The following is a 17,327-nucleotide window of genomic DNA, read 5'->3' as shown; positions in this document are numbered from 1 at the left end:
GGAAGTGGTTCAAGAGTTCACCTACCTAGGCTCAACTATCACCAGTAACCTGTCTCTCGATGCAGAATTAAACAAGCGCATGGGAAAGGCTTCCTCTGCTATGTCCAGACTGGCCAAGAGAGTGTGGGAAAATGGCGCACTGACACGGAACACAAAAGTCCGAGTGTATCAAGCCTGTGTCCTCAGTACCTTGCTCTACGGCAGCGAGGCCTGGACAACGTATGTCAGCCAAGAGCGACGTCTCAATTCATTCCATCTTCGCTGCCTCCGGAAAATCCTTGGTATCAGGTGGCAGGACCGTATCTCCAACATAGAAGTCCTCGAGGCGGCCAACATCCCCAGCATATACACCCTACTCAGCCAGCGGCGCCTGAGATGGCTTGGCCATGTGAGCCGCATGGAAGATGGCAGGATCCCCAAGGACACATTGTACAGTGAGCTCGTCACTGGTACCAGACCCACCGGCCGTCCATGTCTCCGCTTTAAAGACGTCTGCAAACGCGACATGAAGTCCTGTGACATTGATCGCAAGTCGTGGGAGTCAGTTGCCAGCAATCGCCAGAGCTGGCGGGCAACCATAAAGGCGGGGCTAAAGTGTGGCGAGTCGAAGAGACTTAGCAGTTGGCAGGAAAAAAGACAGAAGCGCAAGGAGAGAGCCAACTGTGTAACAGCCCCGACAACCAATTTTTTCTGCAGCACCTGTGGAAGAGTCTGTCACTGTAGAATTGGCCTTTATAGCCACTCCAGGCGCTGCTGCACAAACCACTGACCACCTCCAGGCGCTTACCCATTGTCTCTCGAGACAAGGAGGCCAAAGAAGACGACTTGGGGAGTTTTTATGACTTAAGCTGAATTGAAGGCCAAGTCAGCTGTTTGCACGCTGCATGTATAATTCTATGTTAAAGTGTGTTTCAGGGCTTGCTGTGGCTTAGAGGATAAATGCTCTGCCTTGTGTGATGAGCCATACACACCAGGAAGGTCATAAGTTCCATTTATGTATAGTGTGTGCTGAATGAGCTGATCTGAGGACGGGTAATGCCCTTGAGCCCATGATACATGCAGTGAGGCAGAGGAGGGTTACCCTGATTGGCACTCAAGGGCACCCACGCTAGGGGAGAGCTGTTTGCCTGGTAGGAGATAGCTGAACAGGGGAATTACTCTCTGCAATGCCCAGGGACTCACTGTAAATATGGAAGGAGGTGAGAGACTTGGGAAAAGGTGTCAGTACAATGCTACCGAGCAGTTTTCTATACAAACATTTGTTTCAGATATCAACGGCATAAGGTGTGTTCTCCAAATCTGCTGCTCTTGTACTGGTCACCCTGCCAAGGATTTTTTACAACCTTACTGCTCTATGGTTAACATATTCCAGCATGGCACACATACAGACTGCATCCTACAATCGGAATGGTTGTCACACTGAAATCTTAAAGATTTGCTGTGTGAAGCTTCTTTCTAACACATTCTCCATGTTCGATTACTTATGCAGAGGATGGTTGGACAGTGGGATTAGGCTGGCTGGCTACTTGTTGGCTGGCATGGGACATGATGGGCTGAATGGCCTCCTGTGCTGTAAAATTTCTATGATTCTATGTCACATGTTTGTCACTGCACGTGCCCTTAAATTTACAGCTCAAGACCTATTCTTTCAGGACACGGTGGTGCCTAATACAAGGAGGAGGATCAGAAATGATAAGCCCTTGACTCTCTTTGAGGAGGCCATCCTGGATATCCTAGTCTCTTGGAGAGCACACAACCGCAAATGCTGTTTGAAAGTATCTCTTGGAGTCAATGTTATATAACATATGTTGCTTATCTGACAGTACTATTGGTACTACTTGGCTGGCGGGGAAGGGGAGAGGGGAAAGAATTGGCCAGCTTCTGATTGTTGTCCAACAGTCCCTGCTGGCCAGTGCACACGTGGGGAACTTGAGTAGGGCCAGGATCATGTTCAAGTCTCTTGACCCCTCCTTTCATGGTTGAATGTCCTGGCAATGCTCTCTGTCTCAGCTCACACAAAAAATGACCAGTTGGGTGCGATATTGCAGGGTGGCCAATGCCTGAGAGATCATACCCAGCAAGACTTTGCACCTTCAGGAATGGCGGAGAGCAAACTAGCAAGAAGTTATCTAATCGGTCCATGTCCAACCCTCTCTGTCAGCAGGTTCAAATCGACCCCACTGCCTCGTTGGGCAGCCTGTTCCATACTTTCACCTCCCTCTGTGTAAAGGTGTTAAGTCTCAACTGTCCTTTCACCCTCCATCTTCTAAGTCTCAGATTGTGCCTCTTGTACAATCTTTGACTGTGTTAAACATTTTGATGTTTAACTTGGCCATGTGCTTTATGATCTTGAATCCTTCTGAGCCTCTTTGCTCCCAGTTTCTGCAGCCTCTCCCCATAACCCAGTGGCCTATATCAGTTTGCAGTTTAGATGCCCTTCGCTGCATCCTCTCCAATATCTTGGTGTTTTTCTCACGATACGGAGCCCAGAATGGTACTCAGTACTCCAGGTGGGACTGGACCAGCACTCTGTACAAAATCAATCATTCAGATTTCTGCTCTATCCCCCCTGTTATACAGCCCAAGGCTCTGTTTGCTCTCGCTACTGCTGCCGCACTCTGTGCTGATGGCTTCGGGCCTTTATCCACCAGTATCCCAGATCCCTCTTCTGTGTTAGAATAAAGTTTCATCACCACTGTTCATTATCCATTCCCAATCTTGGGACTTCTCCACAAAGAGGAAACCGAGCTGCTTGACGCAAATTAAAAAGCACAATAATCTACGAACCTAAATGGCCAGTTCAGATGGGCAGTAGAAGGTTTTTATAGAAAATAATCAGTATTTTAGGGCACGTTGACTGTCCAACTTTAATATGTCACAGTTCAGTAGTGATGATGATCCTCTTTCATGCAGACTGACATGAGCTGTCCAGGATTTAAAGAATACCATGAAAGATTGCAGACCTTCCTCATCTGGTTCATTGAAACAGCAAGCTTCATCGATGTGGATGATGACAAATGGCAATTCTTTCTGGTGTAAGTATATATGTGGCACATTGCGGGGAGGTTTCTTAGCAGATGTCGGTGTCGAAAGTTAGGATGCGTGTGATGCGATCAGTTATGGCTAAGATTTCTTGCTGATTTAAGGCATCTATTGGTCAAGAAAAAAAGTGAGGCGCAAAATAGGCATAACATCAAACCACCACCAGTAGCAATCTGCAGTACATTTCTACAAAGATCCTATGGGATTATATAGGGTGTGGCTTCACTATTGAGAGTAGTTACAGATTGAGTGGAAGCCACTGTATGCACATTATCTCCAGTGGAGGACTCCAGAGGAAGTGAAAGTCAAGAAGCAGTTGTGATTGTCAATTCCTCCTCCTTTCTGTTTTATGCAGGTTTGAGAAGTACCTTGAAGATGGCTCACCACGCTTTGCAACAGTGGGTTATATGACTGTATATAATTTCTATGCATATCCTGACAAAATGAGACCACGAATAGGGTAGGTAACCAGCAAGATTCCTCACAGGAATGTTCTAGTCCAAAATAAATGTTGATCAAACTGCAAATTATAATGAGAAATCCCAAAAAAATAACCGTAAAATCCTGCTGATCAGATGGCAGTGTGACATTGCCACTTACAATGGGCTGGTTTTCTTTTGCAACAACAACTTGTACTTTTATATTTGATATTGTATTTATATAGTACCTTTTAACATAGAAGAACGTCCCAAAGTGCTGCGCATAGCAATAGTTAGACAAAAATGGACGCTCTGAGCCAAAGGAGGAGATACTGGGATAAGTGACAAAGTTTGGTGGAAAGGGTGGGTTTTAAAGAGGGAGGTGGAGAAGCGGAATGGTTTAGTGAGGGAATTCTAGAATGTGGGGTTTTGATGGCTGAAGGCACAGCTGCCAATAATGGGATGAAGGGAGGGGAGATGCACACTGAGAAATGCAGAGTTTGGGATGGGAGGAAGGTGTTATAGAGCTGAAGGAGGTTACAGAGGGAGGAAGGCTGTGAAGAGACTGAGACACAAGGATGAGAATTTTAAATTGGAGATGTTGGCGGAACAGGAGCCAATATAGGTCAGCCAGAAGAGGGGTGCTGAGTGAGTGGGCCAGGATACGGGCACCAGTGTTTTTGATGGGCTGAAGTTTATGGATTGGAGAATGAGAAGCCAATCTGGAGAACATTGGAATAGCCTGGTCTGAAGATGAACACAGAATTGGGTTTCAGCAGCAAATGGACCGAGGCGTGAGATGGAGGCAAGCAATGTTATGGAGGTGAAGATAAGTGTGGGGACGGGGAGAGAAGCCATTTCTGGAGATTCGTTGGCTATAATTGAAGAGGTAAGAGTGGAGTCAAGCGAGGTCAGTCCCACTGAGCTGCACACACAGGAGAGGCTTTGTGAGCAACTATCAAAGGCTGTAGAGAGATCGAGGAGGGATAATGAACTAGAATCGCAATGGATGTCATTTGTGACTTTGCCACAAAACTGAAGCAGCCTTAATCAGAGATGTAACCTAATTGGAGATATTCAAACCTGGAGCTCCAGGAAAGATGGGTATGGATTTGAGAGGTAGCAATACACTCGAGGACTTTGGAGAGGAAAGGGAGGTTGGCGATGGAGTGGTCGTTTGCAAAGACTGTAGGATTGTGGATTTGTTTTTGAGGGGTTGTTGATAGCAGTTTTAAAAGGAAAGAGGAGAGTACCTGAGGAGAGGGACCTGTTCACTATCAGCTGACATGAGTCCCAGGAAGGGAATTCGAAGATCAACTGTTTACTGAGGGTCAAGAGAGCAGGAAGTGGGTTGCCAGGGCATGAGATATAGGAGAGAACCTAGACAAAGCTGTGAGTTCAGTGATTGGGGCGGGGGGGTGGCAGAAACCTTGGGGGAAGCCTGGCTTGAAATGGGGTGGGAGAAGGCGATGAGGCAGCTGAATGGATAGTGTGAATCTTGGTGAGAAAGAAGGCCATGTGTTCCTCGTGCTTGTTGAAAGTGTGATTGGAGGAGGCAGTGGAGAGGGGTTCATACAGGTGGTTGATGGTGGAGAGAAGAAGCCAGGAGTTATTTTTGCTCTTCAGGATGATCCTGGAGTAGTGTGCCGTTTTGGCAGAGGGGAGTGAAGCCTGACGGCGCTTGATGTGGTCCATATCAATCTGGAGGTAGATAACTAAACTGGTTGTACAGCCAGATATTTTCAGGACTGCACCTCTTGGATTTCAGGGAGTGAGGATGAGGATCAATTGGGATAGAAGGAAGTAAAGGTTTTGTTGGAGACAGGGCATCAAAGGTGGACATGAGGGAGTGATTGAGGAAATTTGTTGTAGAAGTATCATGGTGAATGGAGGGCTAAAGGCTAGACATTTGGCAGTTTTGGCATGTAATTTTGAGTGAAATATTTCAGAGGCAGGTACAGAGGAAGTTGGCTTGGCACAGGTAGGTGAAATGGTCAGAGATGACCTTGTCTGTGAATGTGGTGATAGGAGTAGAGGTGCCACATTAGATGAGTACGTCAAGGGATTGATGTGAATTTGGGTAGGAGATTTTATATGGGGGGTTGTTTAGGGAGGACAAGAAGGCAGTGAAGAAGGAAAATAAGGATGGAGATTGAAATCACCAAGGATGAGGAAGGGAGGATATCGCAATTAGAAACTCAGGGTGGGACTTGATGGGGCATTAGAAAACGAGGATTTTAAATGAGACGCATGAGGGATGAAATGAGATGCTCTAAGGAAGAGAAAATAGCAAAAGAGTAGAGTGACAGAGCAAGGTGTGATTTGGTTAAAACAGGCCACATCATTACTGCAGTCTTTTGGCTGGGGCAGATGGTGGAAAGTACAGCCTGTCGGGAAGCCACAAGTAAGGGGCCAGGTATCGCCGCCCGTAAGCCAAGTTTCTGTCAAAGCCATGGTGTTGACGCAGTCATCCATAATAAGTTGTGGATGGTAAGGGCCTTGTTCTGGAGGGAGATGTTGAGGGGGTGGGAGGTTAAGGGGGAAGGATGAATATTGATCTGTCCAAGGGACGGTGGGCTGGGGTGGGGGTAAACAGTGAAGGAGGTTGGCTGTTAGCCCTCAGTGGGCACTCAAGTTTAGGAAGGTCAGCATAAGAAAAGAATGGAGCAGTTGGGGTTTCAGTTTGTAAAGAGGCAACAATGGGTGCTTCATTGGGCCCTTCCCAGAATGGGAAGTTGTGGACTTATCCAAAAGGGGTATGAGCTTGGAACAGTGATACGAAAGCAAAGGAGTCTGGATTGGTGAGGCAAAGGACCCAAGAGAAAGAGAAATGGAAGGTGGAATGACTGAGTGACAGGAAAGAGAGGAGACGCGGAGGTAAAAGTAATGGGCTCGGGTCGAGAGCAGCAGCCAAAATGCACAGGCAAGAGGACACAAGCTGATAATTCTATTCTGCTTTCCTCTTAATTGAGCAGTGATTTCTATTAATTGATTCTTCTTTTATCTTAAAGCCAAATGCTGGTGCTGCCTCCATTTCAGGGTGAAGGACATGGTGCACAGCTGTTGGAGACAGTCCAGAGGTTTTACACAGCAAACCCATCCATACTGGATATTACTGGTTAGTGTCTCCACTGAGACTTGTTCAGCCATTTCCAAGCAAGCAAAATGAATAGTGCAGTGTGGTTGAGAAAATTTGAATTTCGAACAATTAAAATGTTAATGTATGCCAGCAGGGCTCCTTCTCCAAAGGCAGCCGGTAGAATTCATATACCCTCTCACCTGCACAAGGGACACAGCTGTTGAAATTTCTCACCTGAGTTGTATTTCTATGGCCTGGGGAGGCTTCGATTTTAAATCTGTTTTCTGTAGACCACCCACTTTTAGTGGCGACCTTTTGAGGGCCCAGGTGAGTTACTGCAGTGCATCTTGTAGATGGTACACGTGGCTGCCACTCTGCGTCGGTTTAAGGTGGTGGATGGGGGTACCAATCAAGCGGGCTGCTTTGTCCTGGATAGTGTCGAGATTCTTGAGTGTTGTTGGAGCTGCATCCATCCAGGCAAGTGGAGAGTATTCCATCACACTCCTGACTTGTGCCTTGTAGGTGGTGGACAGGCTTTGGGGAGTCAGGAGGGGAGTTATTTAAGAAGTGCCACATAATCCTGAGCAAGGGATTTGGTGATGGAGTTGGTTGAGTTGAATTACCTTTCTATGTTCCGATAGTCTAATTTAATCTTGCAATAATTTCTGTTCCAAATCCTGCAATTTTTAAGGGCCTTTGTTTTGGAATTTCAGCTGAAGAACCATCTGAGGATTTTGTGAAATTACGAGATTTTGTTCTTGCCAAACTCTGCCAGGAGCTCCATGCCTTTGCACCTGAAAAACTCAAGAAAGGATTCAGTGCAGAAATGATAGAAGAGGCCAGAAGAACCTGGAAAATAAATAAGGTAATTGTAGATTAGAAAATTTACACATTGTGTAACTTGGCTTCAGACTGCATCAGACTTACTGAATCATACATCCTCATTGCCTCTGTGGGCTCTGGCGCAGCCACTTACACACTGATTGTTCATCTCTTGGGGCCTGGTCTTTAATACAGCCCTACTGAAAATTTCCTTTGCTGGCAGTAAGGATCCTGTGTTAAAAGTTTGCCATTCGTGGCACAGTTTGTAATGCAAGTGGACCCACCTCTCAAATTAGAATGTCTCATTTGGCTCGGAGGATGGCTAATGTGGGAAATAGGTCACATTAAAGCTGTAGGGAGTGCTTTCTATGTTGGAGCATCCAAAACTGCACACAGGACTTGTACTGTGACCTAACCAAATTGTACAGATTTATTAGTTCTTTACACTTGTGCCCTGTGCTCCTGTCTATAAAACCCAAAATGCTATTGATCTTTTTTATGCCTTTATGCACTCACACTCAGAATTATTTATTTGAACCTCTGGGTCTCTCTCTTCCTCCACACGCGTTAGTGTCTTTCCATTGAGTGTATACTCCCATTCCTTGTCTTTACTCCCAAAATGTAATGCCTTACACCTAACCACATTAAATTGCATCTGTCAGCTTATTCCACTCAACTGTCCACCTTTTTTTAAGTTAATTTCATGGGATGTGGGCATTGCTGCCAAGGTAGGAATTTATTGCCCATCCCTAACTGCCCTTGAGAAGATGGTGGTGAGCTGCTGCCTTGAACCGCTGCAGTCCATGTGGTGTAAGTACTCCCACACTGCTGTTCGGAAGGGAGTTTTAGGATTTTGACCCAGTGACAGTGAAGGAACGGCGATATTGTTCCAAGTCAGGATGGTGTGTGGCTTGGAGAGGAACTTGCAGGTGGTGGTGTTCCCATGCATCTGCTGCCCTTGTCATTCTAGGGTAGAGGTCACTGGTTTGGTAAGTGCTGTCGAAGGAGGCGGGGTGAGTTGCTGCAGTGCATCTTGTAGATGGTACACACTGTTGCCACTGTGCATCAATGGTGGAGAGAGTGAATGTTTAAGGTGGTGGATGGGGTGCCGATCAAGCAGGTAGCTTTGTCATGGGTGGTGTCAAGCTTCCTGAGTGTTTGAGGAACACTTATCCAGGCAAGTGGAGAGTATTCCTTCAGACTCCTGACTTGTCTTTTGTAGATGGTGGACAGGTTTTGGGGAGTCAGGAAGTGGGTTACTCATCAGAGTTCCCAGTCTCTGACCTGCTCTTGTAGCCAGAGTATTTATATGGCTGGTCCAGTTCAGTTTCTGGTCAATGGTAACCCACAGGATATTGATAATTGAGGGATTCAGCAATGCTAATGCCATTGCATGTCAAGGGGAGATGGTGAGATTCTCTCTTGTTTGAGATGGTCATCGCCGGGCACTTGTGTGGCATGAATGTTACTTGCCGTTTATCAGCCCAAGCCGGGATATTGTCCAGGTCTTGCAACACAGACTGCTACAGCATCTGAGGAGTTGCGAATGGTTCTGAGGTTTTTTTATAATCCTTCTCACTGTTTGCTAAAGAATGGGTGACTAAAAGCTTAGTCCAGAGGTAGGTTTTAAGAAAGATCTTAAAAGGAGGAGACAGAAGGGTTTAGGAAGGAAATTCCAGAGCTTAAGATGGAAATAACATTCTGCTGGTCCCTTCAATCCACGAGATGAAACATCCTCCCAACATCGATCCTGTCAAGCCCCCTCAGAATCATATATGTTTCAATAAGATCACCTCTCATTCTTCTCAACTCCAATGAGTAAAGGCCCAACCTATTCAACCTTTTCTCATAAGAAAACCCCTTCATCCCAGTAATCAGCCGAGTGAACCTTCTCTGAACTGCTTCCAATTCAAGTATATCCCTCTTTAAATATGGAGACCAAAACTCTACACAGTACTCTAGGTGTGGTCTCACCAACACCCTGTACAGTTATAGCAAGACTTCCCTTTTATACACAATCCCCCTTGCAATAAAGGCCAACATTCCATTTGCCTACCTATGACTTGCTGTACCTGCATGCTAACTTTTTATGATTCATGTACAAGGACACCCAGATCCCTCTGTACCACAGCATTCTGCAGTCTCTCGCCATGTAAATAACATTCTGCTGGTCCCTTAGTTGGCAACCCGCCTAGGAGAGGGAAACTGAATGCAAACCTACGGCTTGGAGACCTCACTGCCACCATCCCAGTTCACTGGGCCACGACAGATGAGCTCCAGGCTTAAAGGGTGGGGTCAGTCAGCGCAAACTGTACTCCACCTTAAAGCACCACTGCGCAGGCAGGAAGGAAATCCACCCACCCCAGCTATAACTGGCAGTAGCGACGGGAAAAGGGTGAAAATGGCAGGTGAAAGATGACACTGGCAGCCGCAGTTCCAATCCTGCATGCAGGCGGTTCAGGATATTGTTAATTTTGATGATGACCTAGAGATGACGACATCACCCGGTAGCACCCGAAGCGACCAAGCAGCCTTTTTGAAGGACAGCACTGTTTGCTCTGAAATTGGAGAGGGTTCGAGAAAAGGTGGCCTAAACAAATGCTTGTCACCCTACCACCCAGTTGGCTTGCCGCGGGCAATGGGCATCTCTTAATGCAGTCAAACAATGACAGAGAAGGAAACGCAAACTCCTAACCTCGCTTCAAAAGGTGGGAAGAGAAGAAAAGTTCTGAAACTCGCCTACTGGAATGTGAGAACAATGCTTGACTCTGGTGACAACAGGCGCCCCCAACGACGCTCAGCCCTGGTGGCCCATGAGCTAGCCAGACTAGACATTGATATAGCGGCCCTGAGTGAGGTCGGCTTCTCAGAGCAAGGCAGCCGAACAGAACACAACACTGCCTACATCCTCTACTGTTCAGGTAGACCTCAAGGTGAACAACGCCTCTTCGGTGTCGGCTTCATGGTGAAGACTATCGCCACTAAACATTCAAGCCTGCCAGTCGGCCATTCCGAACGCATCGTGTCCCTGCGCCTGCCCCTCCAAGACCAGCAGCATGCAACCCTCATCAGGGTTTAGGCTCCAACCCTGAAGGCTAACCTAGCTGACAAAGATAAGTTCTACACAGATCTCAGTGAACTCATCCAGAACGCCCCTCCAAAGGACATAATTGTCGTCCTTGGCGATTTCAACACCAGGGCGGGCCGTGACAGCATGGCATGGGAGTGCTCGGAAACCACGGAGTTGGAAACTAATGAAAATGAACGTTTACTCTTGGAGCTCTGCAGAAAAGCAGCTGTCCATAACCAACACCTTTCAACAAAAAGACCACTTCAAGACCATATGGATGCATCCCCGCTCTAAACATTGGCACCTGATAGATTACATCTTGGTGCGCCAGTGTGACCTAAAGGACATCCTGCATACTAGAGTCATACCCAATGCTGATTGTCATACAGACCACTGGCTCGTTTGCTCAAAGCTGAACTTCCACTTCAAGCCTAAGCCCAAAATCAGGCCTAGAGACAACCCATCAAAGAAATTCCGAGTCAACAACCTGCAAACCTCATCTTGCAGAGATAGATATCAAGCAACCTCACAGACTAGACTGGAACATCCTGATCTCACTGCTGATTCCACTCCAGAAGAACTCTGGGAACACATCAAAGCTGCAGTACTGGATACTTCCAACGAGGTCAGCGGACCCAGCACCAAGAAGAATAGGGACTGGTTTGATGAAAATGACCAGGAAATTCAGGTACTTCTAAAAATAAAAAGGTCAGCTCATCAGGCTGACCTGGCTCAGCCGACCAGCCAAGAGAAAAAGACAGCCTATCGTCAAGCATACAACACCCTTCAATGTAAACTGAGGAACATCCAAAATGACTGGTGGATTGCACTTGCAGAAAAAACTCAACTGTATGCTGATACTGGCGACATAAGTTTCTATGAAGCACCAAAATCTGTTTATGGACCAGCATATCAAACCCAAAACCCCTTGAGGAGCGCCGATGGCAAGAGCCTACACACCGACAAGGAGTCAGTCCTGGATCGCTGGTCAGAGCACTTTGCAAAACTCTCCAGCGTCAAGTGCACAGTGCATGATACTGCCATCAATCGCATCCAACAACAAAGAAGAACTGGATAGAGCCCAACTCTGGAGGAAACTGACAGCCATTAACCAGATCAAGAACAGCAAAGCCTCTGGAGTCGATGGAATTCCACCCGAAGCATTGAAGCATGGTGGCCCTGCCCTATACACCAAGCTCCATGAGTTTTTCACAGCCTGCTGGGAACAGGGCAGGATTCCACAGGATCATTGTGATGCCGTTATCATCACCTTGTACAAAAACAAAGGAGAAAAATCAGACTGCTCCAACTACCATGGAATCACCCTCCTTTCTATTGTTGGAAAGATCCTGGCTAGAATACTTCTGAACAGGTTTGTGCCTCCCATTGCAGAAGAAAACCTCCCAGAGAGCCAGTGTGGTTTCAGAGCATACAGAGGCTCCACAGACATGGTATTTGCACTCAAACAATTACAAGAAAAGTGTCATGAGCAAAACAAAGGCCTGTATGTCACTTTCGTAGACCTCACCATGGCATTCGACACTGTGAGCAGAGATGGACTTTGGAAAATCCTTGAAAAACTTGGGTCCCCACCCAGGTTCCCGGCCATGGTGAAGCAGTTTCATGAAAATCAGTACGGACAAGTCAAGCAAAACAGCGACCTCTCGAGTCCCTTCCGTACCTCCAATGGTGTGAAGCAGGGATGTGTGCTGGCCCTGACCCTATTCACCATCTTTTTCAGCATGATGCTGCAGTAGGCAACGGAAAACCTTGAGGATGGAGTTTATGTACGCTTCCGGACTCGGGGAGGCCTTTTCAACCTCGGACATCTTCAGGCTCACACTAAGACACAAGAAAAACTCATCCGTGACCTTCTCTTCGCCAATGACTGTGCTCTCCTGGCCCAGTCAGCCAGACCTGTAACGTTTCACAACACATTTTTCCGAGGCTGCACAACTCTTCGGATGAAAAATCAGTTTAAAGAAAACTGAAGTCGTGCAACAGCCTGAACCCCAAGAAGAATATAGACCACCAAGCATTGTCATCGAGGGAACCGAGCTGAATGCCGTCAAGCAATTTACTTATTTGGGGAGCGTCATCTCATTTGATGCCACCATAGACAAGGAAGTGGACAATTGGCTCTCAAAAGCAAACAGTACATTCGGCAGATTCCACAAATGTGTGTGGAGCAACCACAGCCTCAGAGCACAGACCAAACCCAAAGTGTACAAAGCCATAGTCCTCACCACCCTTCTGTATGACGCCGAGTCATGGGTCCTATACCGCCGTCATGTACACCTTCCAGAGTGCTTCCATCAACGCTGCCTCCACAGCATCCTCAAGATCCATTGGCAGGACCACATCACAAACATTGAAGTCCTGGAAACAGCCAACATCACCAGCATCGAGGCCATCCTCCTGCAGAGCCAACTGTGTTGGGCAGGTCATGTTGCCTGGATGGACAACAGTTGCCTGCCCAAGATCGTGTTGTATGGAGAGCTGACCACGGGTAAAAGGAACAGAGGGGCTCCATACAAACGTTTCAATGACTCCCTGAAGAAGTCCCTCTCTCTGTGCCACATCGACCAAGACCAGTGAGAAGCGCAGGCCGTAGATCGTGATGCCTGGAGATGCTACATCAGGAGGGCTACAGACACCTTTGAGACTGAGTGAAGAACCAGCTTGAAAGAGAAAAGGAGGAGAAGGATAGATCCAATTGCCCCCAACAGCGACTACACCTTCACTTGTACCCGCTGTGGGAGAACCTGCTGGTCACTGATAGGCCTGACTAGCCACCGGCGGGCCTGCAGCTGATGATTACAACCTTCCCAAAATCTTCATCCGCGAAGAAATGCAAAGAAAAGAGAAAGCCAAACTCTTGACGTTTCAGGTCAGTGACCTTTCATCAGATGGCTTCATCTAATGAAAGGTCACTGACCTGAAATGTTAACTCTGTTTCTGTCTCCACAGATGCTGCCAGACCTGGTATTTCCAGCATTTTCTGTTTTTACTTCAGCTTTCCAGCATCTGCAGTATTTTGTTTTTTGTTGTCGTCTTGTCTGGGTTCAGGCAAATCATAACCGTAATCTCACTATTGCTCGTTGATCTCCCACACTAATCTCTGGACATGCTGAGGGAGTGTGCAGCAGCAGGGGACTGGCAGGGACCAGCAAAGAAGGTAGAGATATCTCGAGGAGATCTTGCATCCAAAACACCCAGCTGTGCTGCTCAAATTACTCCATATGCTGGATTGTAGATAAGCTCAAGAAGCTACTATATCACGCCCTCTTCACACCTACACTCACAGGCCCATCTACAGACCCAGCACAAACAGTGGCTGGACCATCTCCATTCCCAGAGGAGCATTGAGTCCCAGCAGGCACCCACCTCCTTTCCTCTTCCCATTAACTCTTTGCTCTCATTCCTAGCCACTGTCCTATCCCTGCAGCTACATCCTCTTTAAGACCAGAATTTTCAATCCTTTTTTAAAATTGGACAATCTTCATTGTTATCACTGCGGGTTGTTTTAAAACACTAGTTTTACAAGGGAGTACATTTGTGTGGCATACCCAGCTCGCCAAGCTTCTTGTCCTGCCAACTGTCCTCCAGTTCTTCTTTTAAAAATGCAGCCATGTTAATGCCAGTAAACCAGAGCCTTAATGAAATTGAGACTGTAGTTTTAATTTTCTGAAAATATTTCAGCATCACGCAAGACGAGTGTATGAGATTCTACGGCTGCGAGTGACAAACATGAGTGATACGGTGCAGAGCAGCGAGTACCGACTGGATGTGAAACGCAGGCTTGCCATTCCTTTTAAGGTATTTGGAACAATGACAGAGGTTCCTTTGAGGATGGGAATAGAGGGATACGGTCCCCGGAAGTGCAGAAGGTTTTAGTTTAGATAGGCATCAAGATCGGCGCAGGCTTGGAGGGCCGAATGGCCTGTTCCTGTGCTGTACTGTTCTTTGTGGAATGGTGAGGGGGGAGGATGGAGGTGGATTGGCCAGTAAGGGGGAGGTGGGGATGGTGGAATGGCGGGGCGGGGGTCCGGTGGTGGGGGGCGTGCAGGGAAGAATCTCTCTTTCAAGTTCACGTGTTCAGTTTTACGTCCCTCACCCACCATAGTGCTGGATGCCAATGATGAATTGGCGTCTCTTGCATCCAGCGCACCTGTGACAATGAGGACTTATTCCAAAGTTACTTTACTCTAAATAATTTATTCAAAACAGTCCTCATTACCCTCCATAGAAAATCCTGGAAGCTGCCAGAACAACAACAGTTTTTTTTTTGCCCCCGCACCCAAGTAGTCCATTTTGGGTGGGAAATTGGAGCTCGTCTGTGAAGTGGTCACACTTGGTTTTCTTGCAATTTTTATTACTCAATTAATATATAGTTTGAGTGGCGCGGCGGAGTGGGGGGGTTGGTGGGAGTTGCAATTTTATATCTTCGGGTCAGGGTGGCAGCTTCTCTTCCCAGAAGGACATTAGTTGGGTTTTCACAACAATCCATTAGATTTCATGGTCACTTTCTCCCTGGTGGCAGCCCATAAATCAGCAGCTTTTACTGAATGGTGGGACTTGAATTTAACATGTCTCTGTTGCTAGTCCACTACCATAACCACTTTATTACCAGACCTATTTATTGCTTGTTTCGCAGAAGTTGAAATTGGTTTGTTCCTTGATTTTTTTCTTTTTAATTAGCAGCCTTTAAATGTAAAACACTGGTCTCTTCTGTTGTGAAGATTTTGTATGGTTATAACCATCCAGCCATACTGCCACATCCAGTTGTCTGCTCTGGCATTGCTGCTACAGTCCAGGGTTTGCCTGTAGTCTTTCCCCCGCTACTCAAGTCCCACCCACTGATACCATAAGCCCCACAATTCTTAAACCCCAGGACCACCCCCCACTCTATCACCATTCCCTTGAACAACACGTCTCTGTCTCGACTACTGTCTCTGCAAAGCCACCTCTGCCCCGACGACTCCAAAAGAATGTAGTTGGACCAAAGAAGAGGGAAGAAATTTAAATAATTTCTATGCCGTGTCCTTTCTGGTCCTGAGTGCGGAGAACTGTTCTTTCAGAGTTTCATTACACTTCTTGTTTAATTTTTCCAGAAAAATAAGAAAGAAGCGACACGTCTTTCCCGTTTGATGCCAGAAGATTGGCTTGCACAGCAAGCAGAGATGAGTGTGAGCCAAGAGCAGGAGTACTTGGAGGAGACCTACCAGAGCACTGTGGAACAGTACCGGCAGATCCTGGAGCGCTTAGCACGTGTCTGAATTCATTTGCAATTCTTCCTCTTGTTTTGATGCAGGAGTCTAGATTAGTTGACTGTGGTTTGTAATATTGCTGCATTGTGGTGTGTGGTCTAGAGACTGACTAATCACAATATGTAAATGGCTTTCCATTGACATTGGAGCACTTGAATCAATTCGAAGTCTTTCTCTGCTATTGTGTACAGTTTGCTTAACATCGATCAGATATAAACATTAACATCTTTTTAAAATGTGTATATAGAAGCACTGTACTATATTTTTTAAAGACATTTACTCAGTTTTACTTCTGGAATCTCCAGCCACAATTGATGGCTTTGGTGGGAGGAAGAGGCCAATAGACTCTCTGAAGATGCTCACTTTAGCAGAGAAAGGTACTGCTCTGTTCACTGACTATGCTTCCTTTTGGCATTGGATAAAAGCAAAAAAAAAACTTCAGGTTTATCTGCTCAATTTTCAAGTTTCCAAAATAAATAAATCAGTTGAGTTTTTGTTTTGTATCATTATTTACCACTGGTAAAGATAAATATACCAAACGTTTTATCTTCCTGTAAACATTGTTTTAAGTGTGGGTATCCTCAAGGGCATCTTTCCCTTTTCAATCTATTAAACGTTTAATAACTTTAAAAAGCTCTTAAGTCTCCTTAGCTTTCTCTGCTCCAGTGGAAATATTCCCAGTATCTGAAGTCCCTCGCCATAAGTACAGTTTCCCATCCCTGGCATCGTCCTGCTGAATCTACGTTCTACATGGCTTTAACGTCCTTTCTATGTTGGAGCATCCAAAACTGCACACAGGACTTGTACTGTGACCTAACCAAATTGTACAGATTTATTAGTTCTTTACACTTGTGCCCTGTGCTCCTGTCTATAAAACCCAAAATGCTATTGATCTTTTTTATGTCTTTATGCACTCACACTCAGAATTATTTATTTGAACCTCTGGGTCTCTCTCTTCCTCCACACGCGTTAGTGTCTTTCCATTGAGTGTATACTCCCATTCCTTGTTTTTACTCCCAAAATGTATTGCCTTACACCTAACCACATTAAATTGCATCTGTCAGCTTATTCCACTCAACTGTCCACCTTTTTTTAAGTTAATTTCATGGGATGTGGGCATTGCTGCCAAGGTAGGAATTTATTGCCCATCCCTAACTGCCCTTGAGAAGATGGTGTTGAGCTGCTGCCTTGAACCGCTGCAGTCCATGTGGTGTAAGTACACCCACACTGCTGTTCGGAAGGGAGTTTTAGGATTTTGACCCAGTGACAGTGAAGGAACGGCGATATTGTTCCAAGTCAGGATGGTGTGTGGCTTGGAGAGGAACTTGCAGGTGGTGGTGTTCCCATGCATCTGCTGCCCTTGTCCTAGGGTAGAGGTCACTGGTTTGGTAAGTGCTGTCGAAGGAGGCGTGGTGAGTTGCTGCAGTGCATCTTGTAGATGGTACACACTGTTGCCACTGTGCATCAATGATGGAGAGAGTGAATGTTTAAGGTGGTGGATGGGGTGCCGATCAAGCAGGTAGCTTTGTCATGGGTGGTGTCAAGCTTCCTGAGTGTTTGAGGAACACTTATCCAGGCAAGTGGAGAGTATTGCTTCAGACTCCTGACTTGTCTTTTGTAGATGG

At 46.4% G+C, this 17,327-nt stretch overlaps 1 protein-coding gene across 1 annotated transcript in view; it reads left to right on the top strand.

Moving 5' to 3' along the window:
- Positions 1–16,192, top strand: part of hat1 (histone acetyltransferase 1) — a 232,113-nt gene extending 215,921 nt beyond the window's left edge. Inside the window, exons 6-11 of the mRNA XM_068024473.1 lie at positions 2,914–3,035; positions 3,398–3,502; positions 6,473–6,579; positions 7,254–7,405; positions 14,135–14,251; positions 15,547–16,192. Coding sequence (XP_067880574.1) covers positions 2,914–3,035; positions 3,398–3,502; positions 6,473–6,579; positions 7,254–7,405; positions 14,135–14,251; positions 15,547–15,711 — 768 coding nt within the window. The 3' untranslated portion in view covers positions 15,712–16,192. The remainder of the gene's footprint in view (positions 1–2,913; positions 3,036–3,397; positions 3,503–6,472; positions 6,580–7,253; positions 7,406–14,134; positions 14,252–15,546) is intronic.
- Positions 16,193–17,327: the final 1,135 nt, after the last annotated feature.

This window comes from Heterodontus francisci, chromosome X, assembly GCF_036365525.1.
Source record: "Heterodontus francisci isolate sHetFra1 chromosome X, sHetFra1.hap1, whole genome shotgun sequence".
Taxonomy (NCBI): Eukaryota; Metazoa; Chordata; class Chondrichthyes; order Heterodontiformes; family Heterodontidae; genus Heterodontus; species Heterodontus francisci.
Note: the sequence above shows the minus strand (reverse complement) of the source record. Positions and strands in the feature narration are given on the sequence as shown.